This window comes from Temnothorax americanus, unplaced genomic scaffold, assembly GCF_048541705.1.
Source record: "Temnothorax americanus isolate GAGA-0224 unplaced genomic scaffold, ASM4854170v1 Scaffold39, whole genome shotgun sequence".
NCBI lineage: Eukaryota > Metazoa > Arthropoda > Insecta > Hymenoptera > Formicidae > Temnothorax > Temnothorax americanus.
Window position 1 is genome coordinate 1,140,502 of NW_027509536.1, and position 19,415 is coordinate 1,159,916.

Sequence of the window (19,415 nt, forward strand, 5' to 3'; positions counted from 1 at the left end):
ACGTAAATGAGCAATCGAGCGGTCCTCGATTCCGTTCGGGTCGGTGCGAGGCAGCCTAGGACAGGCCGAGTGTCGCGCGTTTCACGGCCCATGGATAGGTCGTCCAGGTCGTCCCGCGTTCGCCGTTGAAAAAGCGGGGGTGACGGCCCCCCCCGCGCGCGCGCGCGCGCGCGATTCGCCGATTTACGCGTCGCCGATTTCTCAAACAGGGACAGGGGTAGACGAGAGTCTAAAAAGTGGGAAAGAGGGGCACACCCGGGGGGGAAGACGAGAGGAAAGCCCCGATGGGTGTCAGGGGGACAGGAAGGAAACGAGGGCAGGCCCCGTACTCGTCGTGTACTCCCGCGGTACTCGTCGTCCTCGTCGCGTCGTCGTCATCGTCGTCGTCGCACCGTCGTCGTCCCGTCGTGCTGCCGCGATCAGCAACGGAAGCGGCGAACAGGCCGCGCTGCTGGTCCCTGTTATGCACGCAAGGCAAGCGCCCAGCGGAGTGTTCATAATTGCACCGCGTTCGTCAGTGCCCGTACTGCCCGTGGCGGAGAAGGAAAGGGAAAGGGCGACGACGAGGAGGAGGTGGCGGTGGCATAGGCATAGAAGAACACTTGACACAGCGGCAGTGGCTGGTGGCAGCGGCGGCGAGGCGACGGCGACGGTGGTGACGGTGGCGGCGACGAACGGCGGGAGAGAGGTAGAAAGAGATGAAAAAGCGAGACAGAGGGATGGATTGAGACGCGCGAAGAGGTAGGGTAACAAGCGTGGGCGCGATTTTCTACATAAGCGCGTTCACCACGAGAGGTGGTACCTGTCCGTCCGCGACGGTCGAGCAGAGGACAGGACAGAGCGCGTCGGATTTTCCTCCGCGCCGCGCCGCGCGCGCGCGCGCCTCCCGCCTCTCGCCTGTCCGCCTGTCCGCGCGGGTGTCCACTCGTCTCTCCGGTCTCCGTCGTCGTCGTCGTCGTCGTCGTCGTCGTCGTCGTCGTCGACGACGGGGCGCTCCGGCTCGTCGTGAGGATGTTCACCATGTTCTCCGGCAAGATGAAGATCGAGATCTGCGAGGCGAGGAAGCTCAGGGCGACCGACAAGCAGCGGAAGTTCTGGAAGGAGAAGGAGGAGCCCACGCTCGATCCGTACGTGCAGCTGGACGTCGACGAGCTTCACCTGGCGCGCACGACCACCAAGCTGAAGACCTCGGACCCGGTGTGGAACGAGTCGTTCATCCACGAGGTGCAGCAGGCGGTCTTCCTCGGTCTCACCATCTTCCACGACGCGGTCCTGCCGCCGGATTACTTCATTGCCAATTGCAACATACCGTTCACGGAACTCGTGAAAAATCTATACGAGGGGATCAACGATTTCTGGGTGAGTTCGGCACTCCGCGCCGTTTCGGTGCTCCCGATCTTCCGCTGGGCTTTAAATCCCGCGTGCGCGCGAGCGCGAGCGCATGTGTGCATCCCCGCGCGTGCTACAGTCGTGCTACACGCGTGTGTTGTGTGCTAGCAGGTTGTATTAATACATACACCTGAGCTGGTTCTCGTCTCCTTCTTCGTTTGAATTGTTGTAGGTAGAGTGCCTATGTGATCCGAATGTGATCTGGATGAAAACAGGATCGCAATGCTATATATCGCTGGTGCAGCCAAATAAACGAACGACATTTAAAGTGACGTAAATCAAATAATACATACATAGGGTTTGATACGACTTGAATTAATTCTTTTTTCTTCTTTCGTCTGCATTGTAGGCAGGATGTATAATCTGGCCGAAAACAGGATTGTGTAATATCACATCGTTACATTGCTGGTGTAACTGAGTGTACGAACGACACCTAAGTTGATATATAGAAATCACATATTATAATACAGGGAACGAAAAGGATATCTGCGAATTTTCTTTTGGAGCTAATTTTGCATAAAGAAGAAATATATTGCTACGTGTAATTAATTGTTTTATATACTGGTATAAATGAAAACGATGCATTTCGCGATATCTTCTTTCTTCGTATAAAATTATTCCCACCAAGATGGAGTGGATAAATGCTATTTTCATTTTTGCATAGGGAAAAATATTAAATCGGTCTTCAACAGAAACCTTCAATTTCGTTCTGTACATGCGTCTCGCATGTTTTATTTCTCTGTACTTATTTTAATGACGCTGCTACATGATATCTCTTTGATACAAGAGGAACGGTTTATTGAAAAATACAATGTTTTTAATGTAGTCTGATGTAGTCTCTATTTATAAACTGAGATTTTAATGAAGTGATTTAATGAATTCTTTCTTTGAGATTTAAAAAATATCGTTATTTTTCTTAAAATGGAGTTGTACGATTTTTTCTTGTATAATTCGATACTCATTCTGCTTTACGGTATTCAAATAAAGTTAACAGAAAGTTAATGGTTTAGGAGATATCTTATTCCGACACATTTTTTGACATTAAATGTGAAATGTATTATATCTCTCAAAGTATTTATTTTTCAATTACTTTTCTTAAATACTTTTTTACATAGAATAATGAGATGAATTGTGTCGAGAGAACTCATAGTCGCTTTTAAAAATGAAATATGTAACAGCGTATTGCAAATTATGCGCTCTTTTTCAAAAACAACTGCATGTTTTCTTAACGTCAAAACGTCAAATCGTACGAGGTCCCAGAATAATCGTTTGAAAAGCGTACCACGATGTTCCTGGAGCAGGTTTATTCTCTTGCAAAAAAATCGAGGTGATGCATTTTTTAGTTATATAAACAACCGTTTGGTAAATGAGATTCTCGATCAAAGAGGTATATTGAGATGTAAATTTTCTCTTGTATAAATACGTGTTTTATATCAATCTACATCTCAATCTTTCATCTCATTATCATTTCGTGAAAATATTGAGACAATAGCATCGGAAAATCAGAATGTTTGCAAAACATTAAAAATTTATGTATATAATTACATTAACTATTAACTTATTGACATTATCTTTATATATTTATGTCAGAATATTGATATATGCAGAATCGATTTGTGAGAGAATTTATATTTCGACGTTTCTCTTGTCGATCGAACCTCGTTTGCTCAAAAATTGAACTATTAAGAAACGGTGTATTATCTAAATTTTTGCAACGAGAAGAAAGTTGTTCCATTTTGATTCAGAATATCATAAGCCTTTTGGGGACACGCATAATTGAGAATATTTATATATATCAATAATTTAATATAAATAATATAATCTCAATAATATAATAATATCAACAATCTAATATCAAATATAATATATCCAATATTAAAATATATAATATGATTTAATTAGTAAATGAATAATTTTAAAACATTGACGAAGCTATATGGTTTATTATTAGAAAATCAAGGCAACTATAGGATATTTTCTTATAATGGACGTCCGACGTTTCTCGACAAAATAAATAAAGTATGAAAGAGCTTTATATCGCAGGAAACTGCATAATATTTTATTGATAAAAATTTGACTTTTACAATAGACTTATTATCATACAAGCAGCTAATTTATCGACGAAAGCGATCTTTGTGTGTGTGTGTGTGTGCGTGTGTGTGTGTGATGCAGATTTCTATAATTAAAAATTAGTAATTTAAAAATTTTTTTCTCGTTACGAAGTATGAATAAAAGCACTCAAGTTTTATTCACATATGATTTATTATTGGAATTAATAAAATTATGCAGTTTTATTTATAACATTAAAATGTAGCTTTCTTTCTCATTCCATATAAGAACAAAGTTTTAATTCCGTTTAAAATAGTATGAAACTAAGAAGTTAGGATGTAACCGAGGTGAACGGATAACAGGGGGTTTAGTTGTCTCGGTAAATTGATAAAAGCTCCTCCTGATAGGCATATACGTAATATAATTATAACACACAATATCAATTCATGTATCTTGAAATTCCGTAAAATAATAGCGCAGTTGACATAAGATCAGAATAGCAACGATACATCTGACGAATAAAATTAGATTAAGTACACAAGGAAAATATTAGCAGTAAATACGAAAGTATTTTTATGCCGCGTACGAATAGTTGAGTGACTTGAGAATTATTGTAAATACCGTAACGCACGTGTAATAATCTAACATAATTTGCAGTGATGCAATTGGAATGAGTCTGTGAGACACAACGCGCGGAAACTAAAACTAATCAGTTGAATAATGTGTACAGCAATGCATACGTTAATAAATCGAATAATTCGCAGAGATAAGCTCAATATGATAATGCAAAGCATGTGTAATGTGTAATGCCTCACCCCCGGTTGGTCATTCTTATAAAACGCGTGTAACACGGTTGTGGTTGTGTAAGCCGACACTCGGCCTCCTAATCTGACGAGCTGTAATATTAAAAGCGTCTGTCGTACGACACGAGTTATCCGACGACGAATGTCGGATGGGCTTGAACGAGCCTGCGGTGCACGCTTGGTACACGCTAGTATACACGCTTATCCGAACGTTCGGACTGAAAATAGAACGGAGTACTTAGCGTTGAGATGAACGCAGCTCGATCGTCGATGTGGCGACGACAGCGGGGAATGTAGAGGAATCCTCGCGATGGTCCACGTATTATACTTAAATACGTCCTTCGCAGGAAGCGCGCGTGTAATGCGTCTCTATTGGGAAGGCAGGGATGTTTTTTTCACTCTCTCCGTTTGTTACGCACTGCTATCACACGCGCACGCACCATTCAATCCGGTCGTGATCCGGTCGCGGGCATGAGGCGGGTGCCTCGTAAGCAATAGCACCAAATAGCACAATGCCACCGTTCGTTTACAATTATACGTTCCGAGTAGATTATCATTCATTAGATTCGGATTCACCACTCGCGCAAATATCCGCTTTACAAAACTGATCTCGCTAGGCCGCACTTTATCGCGATTCGTCACTGTAACATCGCTGTAGTATTAAAATCTCACAAGTCACAAGTGAACAATGAATTCGGGGAACTAACGAAACGTGCTTTCAGTACCGCGGACCTTGACCAACCTTGACCGAATGAAGCAGATTAGCAGATCGCTCAGCTGCTCGTCTCGCATCGTCGCGTTGCAAGCGCGGACCGGTATTAACAATCGATTTGTTAATACAAATTCTAATTTTTGACTTTTTATAATTATATTCCACGAACTATTTCCGGAAGAAAAATTTGGTGTATTTGTACACCAGAATTTGTAGAAAAATGTGAAATTTTTATTATACATAATAATGTTCAATTAAAGTCACTATATCTTAGTCACTATATAGTGTATAGACTATATAATGTATAGTGTATAGCCCGCGTATGAAAATGTAGTGTGTATAGTTTTAAGACTAATTGACAATAAAAAAACTGTTGCAGGTCGAACTAGAACCTGCGGGAAGGTTACGACTGAAAGTAGCCATGTGGAATGCACCAAGTAAGAAAAATCTCAATATTCGATACGCATACATAATTCAACAACATGATTTAATATTTTTAGTTCGGCAACCAAGTTTCTATGGAGAATATAGCGGCGGAGAACATAGCCGTGCTAAAGGCAAGAAGGACCGGCATGAGTTTAAGGAGAAAAAACAGCCCTTGAACCGTCGGAGAGCGATGCGACGAAGGATTCACCAAATCAACGGACACAAATTTATGGCTACCTTTCTGAGACAACCGACGTTTTGTTCGCACTGTCGTGACTTTATTTGGTACGTATGCCAGTGCAAAAACATATCGCTTCTCATCGCTTATAAGATATCCTACGTACAAATACTTCTTGACGCTATCTTTGATAGCCCGAGTGCGTGCTATCTCGAGATTATACTTGGAAAAAACGGGAGCATGCCTGAACTGATGTATATTTTACCCGCGATTACATTTACAAATACGTCTGTCAAAATTTAGTTATAAAATGCACATCGAATTATCGATTGAAAATTTGCAAAATGCAGGATTTGCATGCATTGGGTATTTGGTTGGTACTTTCCTCGTTATCTACGTTAGTAATGCCAAGAGGAGATAATTCATTGGCTATAGTGTGTAATTAACAATGGTTTGCGTTGAAGACTGAATTATTACATATATGGTTATTTTAACTCGGAAACTCGGGTGCAGAGTTAGAAAAAGCAGGCTTTTGGTATTGCTATATACAACCAGGGTATATTCCAAACGCTATTTGAGATAAATTTCCCTGTTTTAAACGGGTTGCATGCTTGGACTTTACAAGAGCACATGCTTTTAAAACTGCTGAATCTTCATTTCAAGATATTCAGGTGTTGGAGCATTTGCACCACATATACCGTTCCAATTGGCAATATTTTTGAATAAACACAATATCCAATTTGTAAAATATTTAGGAGGTTAAATATCGACTAGGATCTATGAAGTGATTTGATCAATCTTTCTCATCGCGCGCAAGTTCTTAATCATCTAAAAATCAAGGAGTCTAACATAGATGATGACTAAGCATGATTGAAGAAGGCAAACGTATGTGTCTTAGGAGAGATTATGAGGATACGATGTGACGTGTTTTGTCTGTTATATTTCAGGGGCTTTGGCAAGCAGGGCTATCAGTGTCAAGGTGAGAAGACACATACACCGTTATTAACAGATTATAGTTATGTATCCGCTTGCCGCACCCTTATACGTATGAATGTGTGTGCAGTTACGAGTGTGTACGTGCGATTAGCTTTAGCGACGAGAAAAAAAAATCACAATTAAGACTCTTAATCAATCGATTTAACAGCTTACTTTTTTGACGCTTTGTTAACTACCATAGCGCCTTACAAATTTGTATCGCATCAGTTCATGCACTTTCTGTTCCACCGCAACCAGTACACATATGACCGCCTTGGGATTAATCTGCTTCGCGATAAAATATTTCAGTACTTATGGCTGTATTAGTCATATATAAGGATCTTTGTTCTTAATACGATGGTTAGGTCTCCCGATTTCATTTCATTTGCTTCGATACAATTTAGATCTGTGGCCATCAAGTAGTCGGTTTATTGCATGTTGCCCTTCGATAAAAATTCCAAACACGCCATCTTAGTGCTTGGTAATATTTTTGGTATCAAAACTCCTGCCGATTTTGTGTCGAAGATAATATTAAGTGAATCACAATTTTATTTCTGCTTATGGTATGGTACTGTAAATAATTTCCGGATGCGTCTTATCACGCATGCAGCTATAGCTTTGGACGTGCTGTACTTGGCGTTACGTCTTGGAAATGAGCATTTTTATAAGGGGATACTTTACGTATTGCTGTTTCAGTATGCACTTGCGTAGTCCACAAGAGATGTCACATGTTGGTGATAACCAAATGTCCAGGAATGAAAGATGAGGTATGTTTATCACTTGTTTCTACAATGACGTGACATAATAGAAGTATTATGAGCCATTTACATATTGATATTATTCAGATTATTGAATTTTTGAACATGTTACGCATTTTCTAATCTTCAATTAATTAACTATCTACGAATAATTTTTAATTGGTAAATTATACACACACATATATATATATATATATATATATATATATATTTGTTTGTTTATATCACCAATTTTAATTTTATTCTACTAGGTCTCATTGTTTTGTTGTACTTGTTCTCTAAGTTTGTGGTTTTTCAAATGATTCACTTAGGGTGCAACCGCAGTTGCTGGAATACCTGCAACGAACCAAGGCACAGAAATAGCGCGCTTCAATATAGACGTTCCCCATCGCTTTGCTCTTCATAATTATAAAAGATTTACATTTTGTGACCACTGCGGATCCTTACTATACGGTTTGTTCAAGCAGGGCTTACAATGCGAAGGTAACGCAACCATTCATATTTCTAACGAAAATTCTCTCATTAAGTAAACTTATTAAATTGCATTGTATTTCTTTTCATGCAGCTTGTAACATGAATGTTCATAAACGATGTCAAAAGAATGTTCCAAATAGTTGTGGTATCAATACCAAAGCTATGAGCGAAATTCTGAAGACGATCAATTTCTCTGCAAACAAGCAATCAAGAGCTCCGAAAATTAGAGTATCTTCACGTCCGCAAACACCTACAATTGCAGAAAAGGAAGAAGATCAAGATGACAAAAACTTTAAAAAAGATAAAAAGGGAATGAAGAAGGGACAGAAAAAAGGACAGAAAGAAAAAACGATAAAAGAACATAAAGATGAGTCGAGAAAACAGTCAAAAAGACACTCAGATGATCAGTCAGATGAACTGACGGACGAACTGGCAGAAGAACAATCGGACGAAATGGGTATGGACGGTTCCCAGACGAGTCATAGGGACTCTTATGCCAAAGATGATGGAACTAACAGCAGCGATGTAAGAAAATTTGGTTTAGATGACTTTAATTTTATTAAGGTTCTCGGTAAAGGTAGTTTCGGTAAAGTAATGTTAGTCGAACGAAAAGCTAATCCCGATGAGATTTACGCCGTGAAAATCTTGAAGAAAAGTGTCATTATTCAAGACGACGACGTGGACTGCACGATGACGGAAAAGAGGATTTTAACCCTCGCAGCTAGACATCCTTTCCTGACAGCCATTCACAGTTGTTTCCAAACGTTTGACCGACTCTTCTTCGTTATGGAATATGTGAAAGGAGGTACAAATCGCCATTTTAGAATACATAATGAAAGGTATTCTCTATTTATCTGAATGTCTTATTATCATCTCTTGATTTGTTCTAGGTGATCTGATGTTCCATATCCAGAAGGCTCGAAAGTTCGACGAATCGAGAGCACGTTTCTATGCAGCGGAAGTGATACTCGCGCTTCAGTTCCTGCATAGAAATTACATTATATACCGTGATCTGAAACTGGACAACATACTGCTGGATGCAGAAGGACATTGTAAACTGGCGGATTTCGGAATGTGTAAGGAGAATATAATCGAGGGTGAAACGACAACATCGACATTCTGTGGCACGCCGGACTATATAGCTCCCGAAATACTCCAAGAATTACCGTATGGTGCTAGTGTTGATTGGTGGGCTCTCGGTGTTTTGTTATACGAAATGGTGGCTGGACAACCACCCTTCGAGGCCGAGAACGAGGACGATCTGTTCGAATCGATATTACGGGATGACTTAGTGTTTCCAGGGTGGGTTTCTCCGGAAGCGGAGTCTGTTTTAAAAGCCTTTATGACCAAGAATCCTGCCAAGCGATTAGGTTGTGTTGCAGCCGACGGTGGCGAAAGTGCCATAAGGGTCCACCCATTTTTCAAATATCTAGATTGGGAAGCTCTCGAAGCGCGTAAAATAAAACCTCCAATCAGACCTAAAATTGTGAGTTTCGCGATTTGTTATTTTGATTAATGAATGATAAATGACCGATTGTGTGACGCAGTTGTTCCTGGCAATTTTCAGAAAAATGAAAAAGATGCCTTGAACTTTGATACGGAATTCACGAAGGAGGATCCTGTGTTAACGCCGGAGAGTGCAGACAAAATGAGCGACATCAATCAAGAAGAGTTTCGTGGTTTCTCCATAGTAAATAAAGACTTCAATCCATTCAGGTATACTACGCAATAAGAGGTGATGAGTTTCGATTTAAAAAAATTCGGTTTTATTGTAATATCATCCTTCTCGTTTAATTGCTTTGTTCAACGTTTGTTATCCTTGTTGAACGTGCAATAGGCGTTTTGAAACTGCTCAAGATCTCCTTTAGCAATTACGTCCGACGGAAGTGATTCCATTTACCGCAAAAGAAAGTTTTTTGGCCAATCGAGACATATTGGTGGTAATCCAAAGTACTACGAATTCGAAATTAGTGAGAAAAACTCAATTTAGAGATCAAATATGATACGATGTATCGGGCGACCGTTATTTCATATTTAAAGAGAACTGAACTTTTTTTCTTCATCGATAATGATCGCTTGAGTAGAATTTAATAGTCTCCAATCAAAGTATATGAAGACATATAATTTTTATCTTTTCTCTCTTTCTCTCTCCTCTTTATATAACGTTTGTGTCTATATAGTTTTATTACATACATGCCATTGGATGTTATATATAATAGACGATATACATATATAAATGAAAAATGAATACATACAACAGACAAGGCGTTAGCAATATTGCTGCTATAAAAGCCAAAATGAAATAAGATATTGAAACATTGATTTACGAAAATTGTAGGACGAGCTGTGGAATGAAATACGACAATGATTATTTCGAATCAAAGTATATAGATATATAGATACATAGATATATAATTTATATCATGTCTGTCTATATATTCATATAATAATAATAGCTATATTGCATGCATGCAATTAGATATTATATATAATAGACGATAATATATAAATTAACAATGAGTACATGTAAAAAGCAAGGCGCAAGCAATAGTGCTGCTGTGAAACCTAATCATAATAAGAGATTGAAACAATGATTTATATTTATGAAAATCGTAGGGTGAGTTGTTTGTGATGAAATATGATACGCCTGTTTCCAATCAAAGTATATGAGGATAATCTATATCTTGTCTATCTATATATTTATAAAATAGTAATGCTAATAAAATAGTAAACTGTATTATATACATATAAATTGGATATTATATATAATAGATGATAATATATAAATGAAAGATGAATATATGTATAAAGCGGAGCAGCAATAATACTGCTGCTATAAAGCCTAAATTAAATGAAATAAGTGATTAAAACAATTATTTACAAAAAAAAAAACGTAGGATGAGTGCGATGACACCATAATATGCCTGGTTCCAATCAAAATATGTAAAGATATGTAATCTATATCATGTCTGTCTCAATGTATATCCATATAATAGTAATTGTAATGATAATAATAATAACTATGGATACCTACAATATATTGGATATTATATATAATATTTATATATTATATGTAATAGACGAGATAATATATAAATAAAGGATAAATACATGAGAAGGACTAGGCACTAGCAATATTACTGCTACGAAGCCTAATCAAAATGAAACAAGAGATGGACCGAAACATAGAAATAGAAACATGGAAAATCATAAGATAAATTGTATGCGATAAAATATGATATACTGAAGAGAGAGAAGAGTAAATACACTGCAATATTTTAACTCTGCCACCTGCCATTTATAAGAGAAAGCGGCACGAAATTCTGCGAATCGGTGCAGAAGAGAATAGATTCTGATTAGATTCATTGCAATAAAACTGCACACGTCTTTTTCTAATTATTTTTAATAATTCCTTTTAATGATTACGTTTTACTTATTTCCATAGTCAATATATGTATTATATTTGTATATATCTTAATGTATTTTAACAAGGCATGAAACAAGCGAGAAGGATGATTATAATTTAAATTTAATTTAATCTACTTTAAAATAGGAAAGCTCGCAGCGGTCACATTACTAATAATTTGCATTTGTGATTCTCACGGCTATTACCAGACGTATACAATCTTGCTCGCGAGATATCGCGTTGATATCTTTATAAAAACAAGTGCATCTAAGCGATTTCGATGCTTAGGCTTTGGACTTGCTGTTTTTGCTCGATCTAGGACTTCGTCTAAGAACTTTCCGGTGCTTCGTTCTGAAACAAATTGTAACGCATTGCGACTACTCGTTTCAAAACGATGTATTGTAAGGTCCATAAACGTTGAATCTGTTTAAGGACACTTACTTAAAGACGTGTTTGGGCTGGAGCAGGTGAATAAAAAGAGAAGCGAGGGACATAATATCCAAATATATCGAAACTTCAATGTCACAGACAATAGATTAGAGAAACGTAATGAGTGTTAAAAAAATTTTTTTTAGTACTTAACTACAATAATTACGAAACGAGAGCAAAAAACCGATAGCAATATTGAGATCAGGCGTTATATCGAACGCTTTTTGTCGCGCGTACCCTTTCTCTCGACGACAAACGAAAAAAAAACCGACCGTGGACGCAGCGAGCCCCCGGTGTCTTTTGTCGTCATCGGCGACGGCAAGTGCGACTTGACATCATGATATTGTCATTATATAAACGTACATTTTTATGTCCTTCGCAGATCTTAGGCCTGCAAAATAAGAGAACGCAAGCAGGACTGTAAGGAGCACTTACCCTTGTTTCCCGGACACCCGGATCCTCACGCTACCGACGATACGCGCCTTTCGAGCTTGTACGAGAATGGGATTTCTTTGCGCCTTCGAAGTAGGAGGGTGATGTGAGGGAAGGGAGCCCGTGACACATTCGTTGATCGTGCGTCTCGCTGTCGTTGCTATAGAGCGATCGAGCGTTGACCAGCAAATTGTAACGTTCTGAGCGCCCAGGGGTATTAACTTCCGATGGAGACTGTATCGATACTTTTCTTCTCCGTGTACTTCCATGTGTATATTTCCTTACACCGTAGCGTTCCTACGAATCAGATACATCGTGGAAGACACCGTGTATATTGATTCGCGCTACGGTGTCCTCGTCACCGCGACGGTCGTAATCCGATTACGGCCGCTAATTGCACGTCTCCTTATATTTATCGGCATTTTTTTTCCTGTCCCCCCTGTGACTCATCTATTTTCTTCGGCCCGGCGATAGAGAACTAACTCGATGTAAAAGTACCTGACGAAGACATAAGACGATCGATAGCTCGCATCTCTTCGTATTCTTGACATCGTCGAACATAATTTTTGAGTCTATATTCGCTAAAAAGAAAAAAAAGCTATTTATGAAGTTTCGTCGACGTACGTGCATCCTTCTTCGGCCCGTCGACGCGATATAAAATCTATCTCGATGTAAAAAGTACCTGATGAAGGCGCAAGACGACCGTTAGCTCGCGTCTCTTCGTATTCTCAGTGTCATCAAACATGATTACCATGCTCATATTTTTTCACTTAAGTCTATGAAGCTTCATCGACATGCGCGCATTCTTCTTCGACCCGAATACTGTCTCGTTGTAAAAAGTACCTGACGAAGGCGCAAGACGACCGTTCGTTCACGTCTCTTCGTATTCGTAACACCTCTAGACGTGATTACCGAACTCATATATTCTTTTAGCATGTCCATGAAGCTTCGTCGGCGTACGTGTATTTATTATGAATCTAGTCAGAACGGAGATTTACGGGACGGATCTGGTCTGAGGATTCGTGTTACGGCGGTTGAGTCTATATAAGTTTAGAGAGAAGAGAGCGAGAGAAACGGGTTAGTCCTATGGCCTAACGCTTTAAGAAGAAGAAGAAACAAAAATAAAGCATTAAAGACGGTCTCGCGCGTTATTTCCTGTTAGATTTATATCGAGTGTTATCGGATGTCTATTTCGGCGTATCGGTCCTCTCGTTTTCCGTAACGATACATACATATGTATGTACCTATATGTAGTACATACATATTTATTATCGCGATCATATATACGCTCGTGTCGCGTTACCTCGACGATCGCCGAACGGATCTACGAAAGAACACAACAATTGCCGTCCTTAGCACATCGATTCGACAAAATCGACACCGACGTAACGTCAAAATTCCTTTCGGATCTCAGTACATCTTGTGATAAGCTCTCTCTCGAGAATTACCCGAAACCGAATTGTTGTCCGTTCGAGCGACGCAGTGATTCTGAAAGCCAAGTGAGGTGGTATTCTAACTTCTCGTCTTCGACGGTCATCGAGGACCGCGAGAACGGGTGCGTTAGTTTATTTGCCTGCTTCCTTTTGTTAAGTTGATTGCTCGCGACGGCATCGCACTCTTCCATTAATTTTCTTTCTCGCGAGTGTAAGATACGCGGAGTGTTTTAGTTTAGAAAGTATTTCCAAAGTCGCGTGAGTTTTTATTCAGAGATTTTTATCGAAATGTTACTTGTACGATTAAATCGACGTCCCTCCAATTCCATATTTATAACTTTCCTGTTATGATAGGTCAGATTACTTACCGATTTGTACTCCTTTTGTATAGAGCCGGCTTCGTTTAATTAACGGTTGCGTTAACACATCGTGTCGTTGGCAACCGTTGATTAAACGTCAAATTCGTCGTTAAGATTTTTACATTAAAGACGGAATTTATCGTCTAGGTGATGCTTAATTTTTTGTAGTTTCTTTTTTTTTACAATTAACGCAATTTGTACTTGTGAGGGAGAACTATCGTCGTCGGCGGAAGCACGCTATTTGGCTTAACCGACAGGATAATCTCGACGATAGTGCTCTGCAAACTCGATTTCCCGATCTGCGAGTATTCGCCGTGAGATTTTTGTAATGACTAGTCACTCGTTTAATGCACAAAAAAAATGACCTGCTGTTACGCAGGTCGTCGCTATGCGCAGTGTGTAGATTTGATGCCATTGCAATGCAATGGATTTGATTTTAATGTCAGTTGATATAATATTGTTGTATGTATATATAAATGTATGATTGTATCATATATATACATATATAACAATGTTAATTCTTTCTCGTTCAGCATTTTTCTCGCACTACATCATTACATCACAATATTACATATATATGTATATTGTTGTACAATATTGTTTCATGTAATATTGTTGTATGTGATATTGTTGTACGTATATCCAAATAGCGCATTAACAAAGGAATATAAATCGTAATGCAAGAAACATACTAAACGAGAAAGAATTAAAACATTGTTGCAATATAGAGATTAGGTGAAGCGCTGAAAATACAAATAGACCAAGTCCAGTTTCGAAAAGACTTATAGGTCAGATATTCGGCGAGCCACTTTGACATCTTGGACTCTGTTTTTCATAATTAAGATAGACCGTGTAAATTTTCTGGTGATCACTTTTGTTACTTCATATTGGTGTCATGCGCGTTTCTTTTTTCATCATAACACAAGTGACTTTAAACTCGAAATTGGCATCGTATAACTTGGTTTACTTACATTTCCAGCACTTCAAGTGAATAGGATCTCGTATATCGTCTTATGCCTGTGTGTGATGCACGGTGTCAGATAAAATTAATCTAAAGAGGAAAAAGAAAACATTTCGAGAGAATTTGTAAATAATCAGCGTTAATAATCAGCATAAGCTTCGCTTTGGTAAACGTCAGGCGATCACCTTGTTGCCGTTGATGGCGTGTACTTTGTAATAACAGAAGTTGTTAAAAAGACTCGCCGATTTGCACACGGGAATGAGAGTGATCGTTTACGAGTGTGACTGGCAAACGGCGTTCGAAAGTTTCGAGACGCGCGGACTGCGACTTTGCCTGTGAACAAAAATGAATGGACGCCTCTCTGTGGCATTTATTTTACCCATTCTTTATATTTGTTACTCGATGTAAAGGAAATTGAATTATTATGTTGTCATACGCATACACACGCACACGCATACACGATATCGTCGAACGTTTGTATACCGAAAATGTAAATCACGATGTATATAAATGCCAATTTTTTTTCTTCTCCCAACTTTATACTTTTCATATTCTTTGTAAAAAAAAGAGATTAGATTTTGCTATATTTATTGTATATTGTATTTTGTTATATTTATTGTTTCCAAAAATTTCTTTTGTCTTAATTTTTATATAACTATAATTATAACAATTTTATAATTATTTTATTTAATGGCTTCTCATAATATTATGTGGAATTTTGCTTTAAATCTTTTCAACTCAAGAAATTAATTTTTTTTTGCACTTACATAATTTTGCGTTTTCGATCTACAATTAAAACTAGATTTATTGTAGTTAAAAAAAAAAAGATCTGACTATTTTTGTGTCTATGTATTACTCAACATAGCTTAAGCACATGAATGTACCTTGCGATAATTGACTTTCTTGATATATTCTATGAGCAAATTTCTTCTGATAACAGACGGAAGGACAAGGAGAAAAAAAAGAGAAGGAATGGAGTGAGAGAAACAAAGGAAATAACCGTCCGTAATAATCGAAAATATAGAGACGTGATCGGTTGAATTCGAGAGAAATACTGAAAGAAATGATACGTATAAAAATATAATGATTGTTGTTAACTATATATAAACCACGTTTACCATCATGTTTTTCTCTTCTGTCAGTATCTCACTCAATTCAACCGGCTCACACTTCCACGTACCATCGCTAAACTTTATCGTTAACTTTATATAGCGAAATGTAAGATATATGTTACGTTGTTTGTCGTTACACCGTTAAACGGCTTTACACATTGTGAAAATTCTTGCGTAAGATATATAGATATCGCGAATCGCTTCGTTTTAGGATTACGTAACGCCCTGCCCCGCCTCCCTATCACTCCGAACTTATCTTGGGGTAGATATATGGATATATAAATCGCGTCGTGTGAATCGTTATTAAATTCATTGTCTTTCATAGACTTAATCGGCACTATTTGCGCCAAACTTCGTCGAAAAAGAAACGCGATACACATCGGGCGACCGTATATGGAACGTAAACGTTTATTTTTTTATACTTTATTGGACACTCAGATATAAAACCATCGGGTGTGTTTTAACACGATGGTTATTTAACTAAGAATCTAGTAAAGCATGATAATGAAGCACCATCGCCGCAACGCCAAATAACCACGATCTCGCGCAAGAATTTAACGTACGCTCGTTAGCGCACACCGAGCATATTATTTCGCACGGATACCCGCGTGATCTAGTTTGCGTAATTTTAAATAGCGTTTGTTAGTTTTGTATACACAGCGTTGTTATATTTGGGAGTGCATCGCTCGATAGTGCAGGGCCTCTAAATCGACGAATCGTGCATACAGACAGACGCATAATTAATTTAAAGAGGAAACAGAGAGAGAGAGAGAGAGAGAGAATCAAAAAGAAGCAAAGTAGAGCGAATTTATCTATTTGCCTCTTCGCGCGAATTGTGGAATCGTCGGGGGGCTTTTCAGGACGAGGAGATCCTTGCGTTTGTCTGTATATATTCGTATATATTTCCGACGTTTACTGCGTTTCAAATTGTGCTGATTCCGCTTGACGCGAATTACTTAAGCCTATCTCGTCGCAATAGACACTGGTACGTGGATCTAAGTGCGCGCGTGTGCGAGTGTGCGTGTTAGAGATGATGATGCGATATACGAGGAGCGGTTCCCTTCCACGACTTCTCTTTGCAATTGTGATAGAGAAAGAGTGCGCGCGTGCAAAATCGGCCGTCCGTTCTCGGAGAGACCCTGCTAAAAGAGACCCCCCCTTTAATTAAATCGCTAAATTATTTTCGAGCGAGTTGAAAAGGGAAATTTGCTTTGCGAAAAACACGTCACGTGTGCGTGCGTGTGTCCGTGGGCGTGTGTGTGTGTGTGATAATTTCGATGATTTCTTTTCGCGACGGGGGAAGAAGAAGTCACCACTCGCCAGTCGTGTCCTATTTAACGTAAAGTCCGTTGCCAAAAAAAAAACAAGGCCCGTTCTGCACCTGCGCCATTTAGATAAATGTTATTAGCGAGCGTTACGAACGAGCAATTATTTATTTCTTGTATTTATATATCTCGTCAACTGTAGAAAATATTAACGTTAGTTTATGAACTTTCATTAATCTGGTGCTGAAAGGCCGATGCATTTCCTCCGATGCGAATCAAACGCGAGCATTCCTATCGACGAGGTTCCCGCGTGACGCCGTAACGCTTTCGCTACGGTCTCACCGGGAATTTTAGCAACATTCTTATATAGCATACTTTCACAAACACAGATACAAATCGGAGAGATGCGGCCACCCACACGTACACACCTCACATATATATATATATATACACACACATACAAGACACACGTACACGAGGATAAGTTTGCATATTCGATTTACGTAACGTCGCGGACCGGCGATCGAAGGATCAACGGGCCCGCGGGTGGTAAAATTATTTTTGTAATATGTTTTATTATTTCGCGAATCTCAGTAAAGTGGCTGTAAAGTAGTTCACGGCGCGGTTTCGTGGCAAACGGCCGTTTTCTCGCTTCAAGAGGAAGACCAAAAAAAAGTTAAGAAAGGGAGAAACCTGAGATACATGAGGACTGAGTCGCGTGTATTTGATGCTTTTGATGTTTTCCGATATAGAGAGAAAGAGAGAGAGGGGCAAAATGAGGCTAATGTTAGAGAGAGACCCGGTGCACGAGATATACCTGTTTTTTCCCTGTGGCACACGCGTTTTTCCTGCTCCATTCATCGTCCCGTAGACGCAAAACTCCAAAATCTGTCGAAAATGATGAATTGCTTGCTTCTAGCGTACGCCGTCCTTCTCTCTACGTAAAGAATCTCAGCAATTTAATTGCAAGTGCCAAAAAAAAACGAGAAACAAAAAGGGGGAAAAAAGGAACGCCGGCGAGCACGAAACGTGTCGTCGCATGCGCGATACGCACGCATATACACACACTTCTGTACAAATTTTATTAGAGAGACCAGAAATTGTTAATTGAACTTAGCAGAGATGCGAGGGTAATAAAATTATATATTAACATATCAATATAATTAATATAGTATATAGTGTATGTCCGCGCGCGCTGTGTGTGTGTATGTGTGTGTATTGTATGTTACACATACACGTGTGTGTGTGTCTGTGTGTGTGCATATGTATATATTAATTATATAATATATATATATTTATTGTATATATAAATATATTCATACACAGACATACACTATGTATTTTATATAATTGAGATATAAGAATTATGCCATGATCGATTACCGCGCCCCACGTAGAAAATCCATATTTTATTCCGACGTGATTCAATATAAAACGAGCATACGCATTCAACAAATAAAGACAAGGTATGTGAAAATTGAAAGACGAATGGACAAGGGTGGAATGGGGGGGGGGGATCTCAATGAACGATGCAAACGGGAAGGAGCATGTTTCAAAATGTTGAGATTTTGCATACTGCATTTGTTTGTCACCGTTTTTCGGCTCTTAATACTTAAGGAAGAGACGTTCCGGAACTATCCACCTCTTAATGGTTGTCGGCATCCAAGGTAGATGATTATTTGTTCGCCATTAATCGATCATCATCATTGTTACTATTTCATTACGCCGCCGACTAGTGTTATCGTTATTGTCATTTTTATTATCACAATTTTATTATTGTGGCGATTATTTAATGTAAAAGGAAAAAGAATGTACGCGGGTGCACAAAAATGATTGCCTCTGTCTTTGCTGTCTCGATTTGGTTTCCTCGGTGCCGTGGTCACGAAGCTGGTCACAAAGTAGGATTAGATGAAAACAAAGATGCATATATATTCACATAATATATATATATATATATATATATATATTATAATAAAGAGAAATATATGAAATATATACTGATGGCATCCGAGTTAAACTGTCGCTCGTGTCGCACAAATAATTACACGGGCAATTGCCTGGAAGAATATTTGTCTGATTGTTATTTGTCTGATTGTTATTTGTCTGATTGTTGTCTAAAGTGTCTCAAATATAAAGCAAAGGCAAGAATAACCGTGTCCTCGTTCAATTCTCTGTATCGCCTACGCGATATCCTCCATTAATTTCATGTATTAATTTGCGAATAAATTAATTTGCATGAAGAGATAATTTGCGT

The 19,415-nt window shown here is 38.8% G+C and overlaps 1 protein-coding gene across 3 annotated transcripts; it reads left to right on the forward strand.

The window, feature by feature from the left end:
• Nucleotides 1-84: 84 nt before the first annotated feature.
• On the forward strand, nucleotides 85-19,408 carry Pkc98e (Protein kinase C). Of its 3 annotated transcripts, XM_077414891.1 has the most exons (11): nucleotides 85-688; nucleotides 1,036-1,359; nucleotides 5,333-5,390; nucleotides 5,454-5,664; nucleotides 6,505-6,536; nucleotides 7,229-7,299; nucleotides 7,602-7,773; nucleotides 7,856-8,569; nucleotides 8,655-9,250; nucleotides 9,332-9,480; nucleotides 11,982-19,408. In XM_077414891.1, the coding sequence occupies exons 1-11, from the start codon at nucleotides 464-466 to the stop codon at nucleotides 11,986-11,988; spliced, it is 2,559 nt and encodes an 852-aa protein (XP_077271017.1). In that variant the 5' UTR covers nucleotides 85-463; the 3' UTR covers nucleotides 11,989-19,408. The 3 variants fall into 3 exon arrangements, with proteins under 3 accessions (XP_077271017.1, XP_077271016.1, XP_077271018.1); XM_077414890.1 differs by lacking the exon at nucleotides 11,982-19,408 and having other exon boundaries at nucleotides 9,332-10,657; XM_077414892.1 differs by lacking the exon at nucleotides 11,982-19,408 and having other exon boundaries at nucleotides 547-1,359; nucleotides 9,332-10,657.
• The last annotated feature ends 7 nt before the right edge of the window (nucleotides 19,409-19,415 follow it).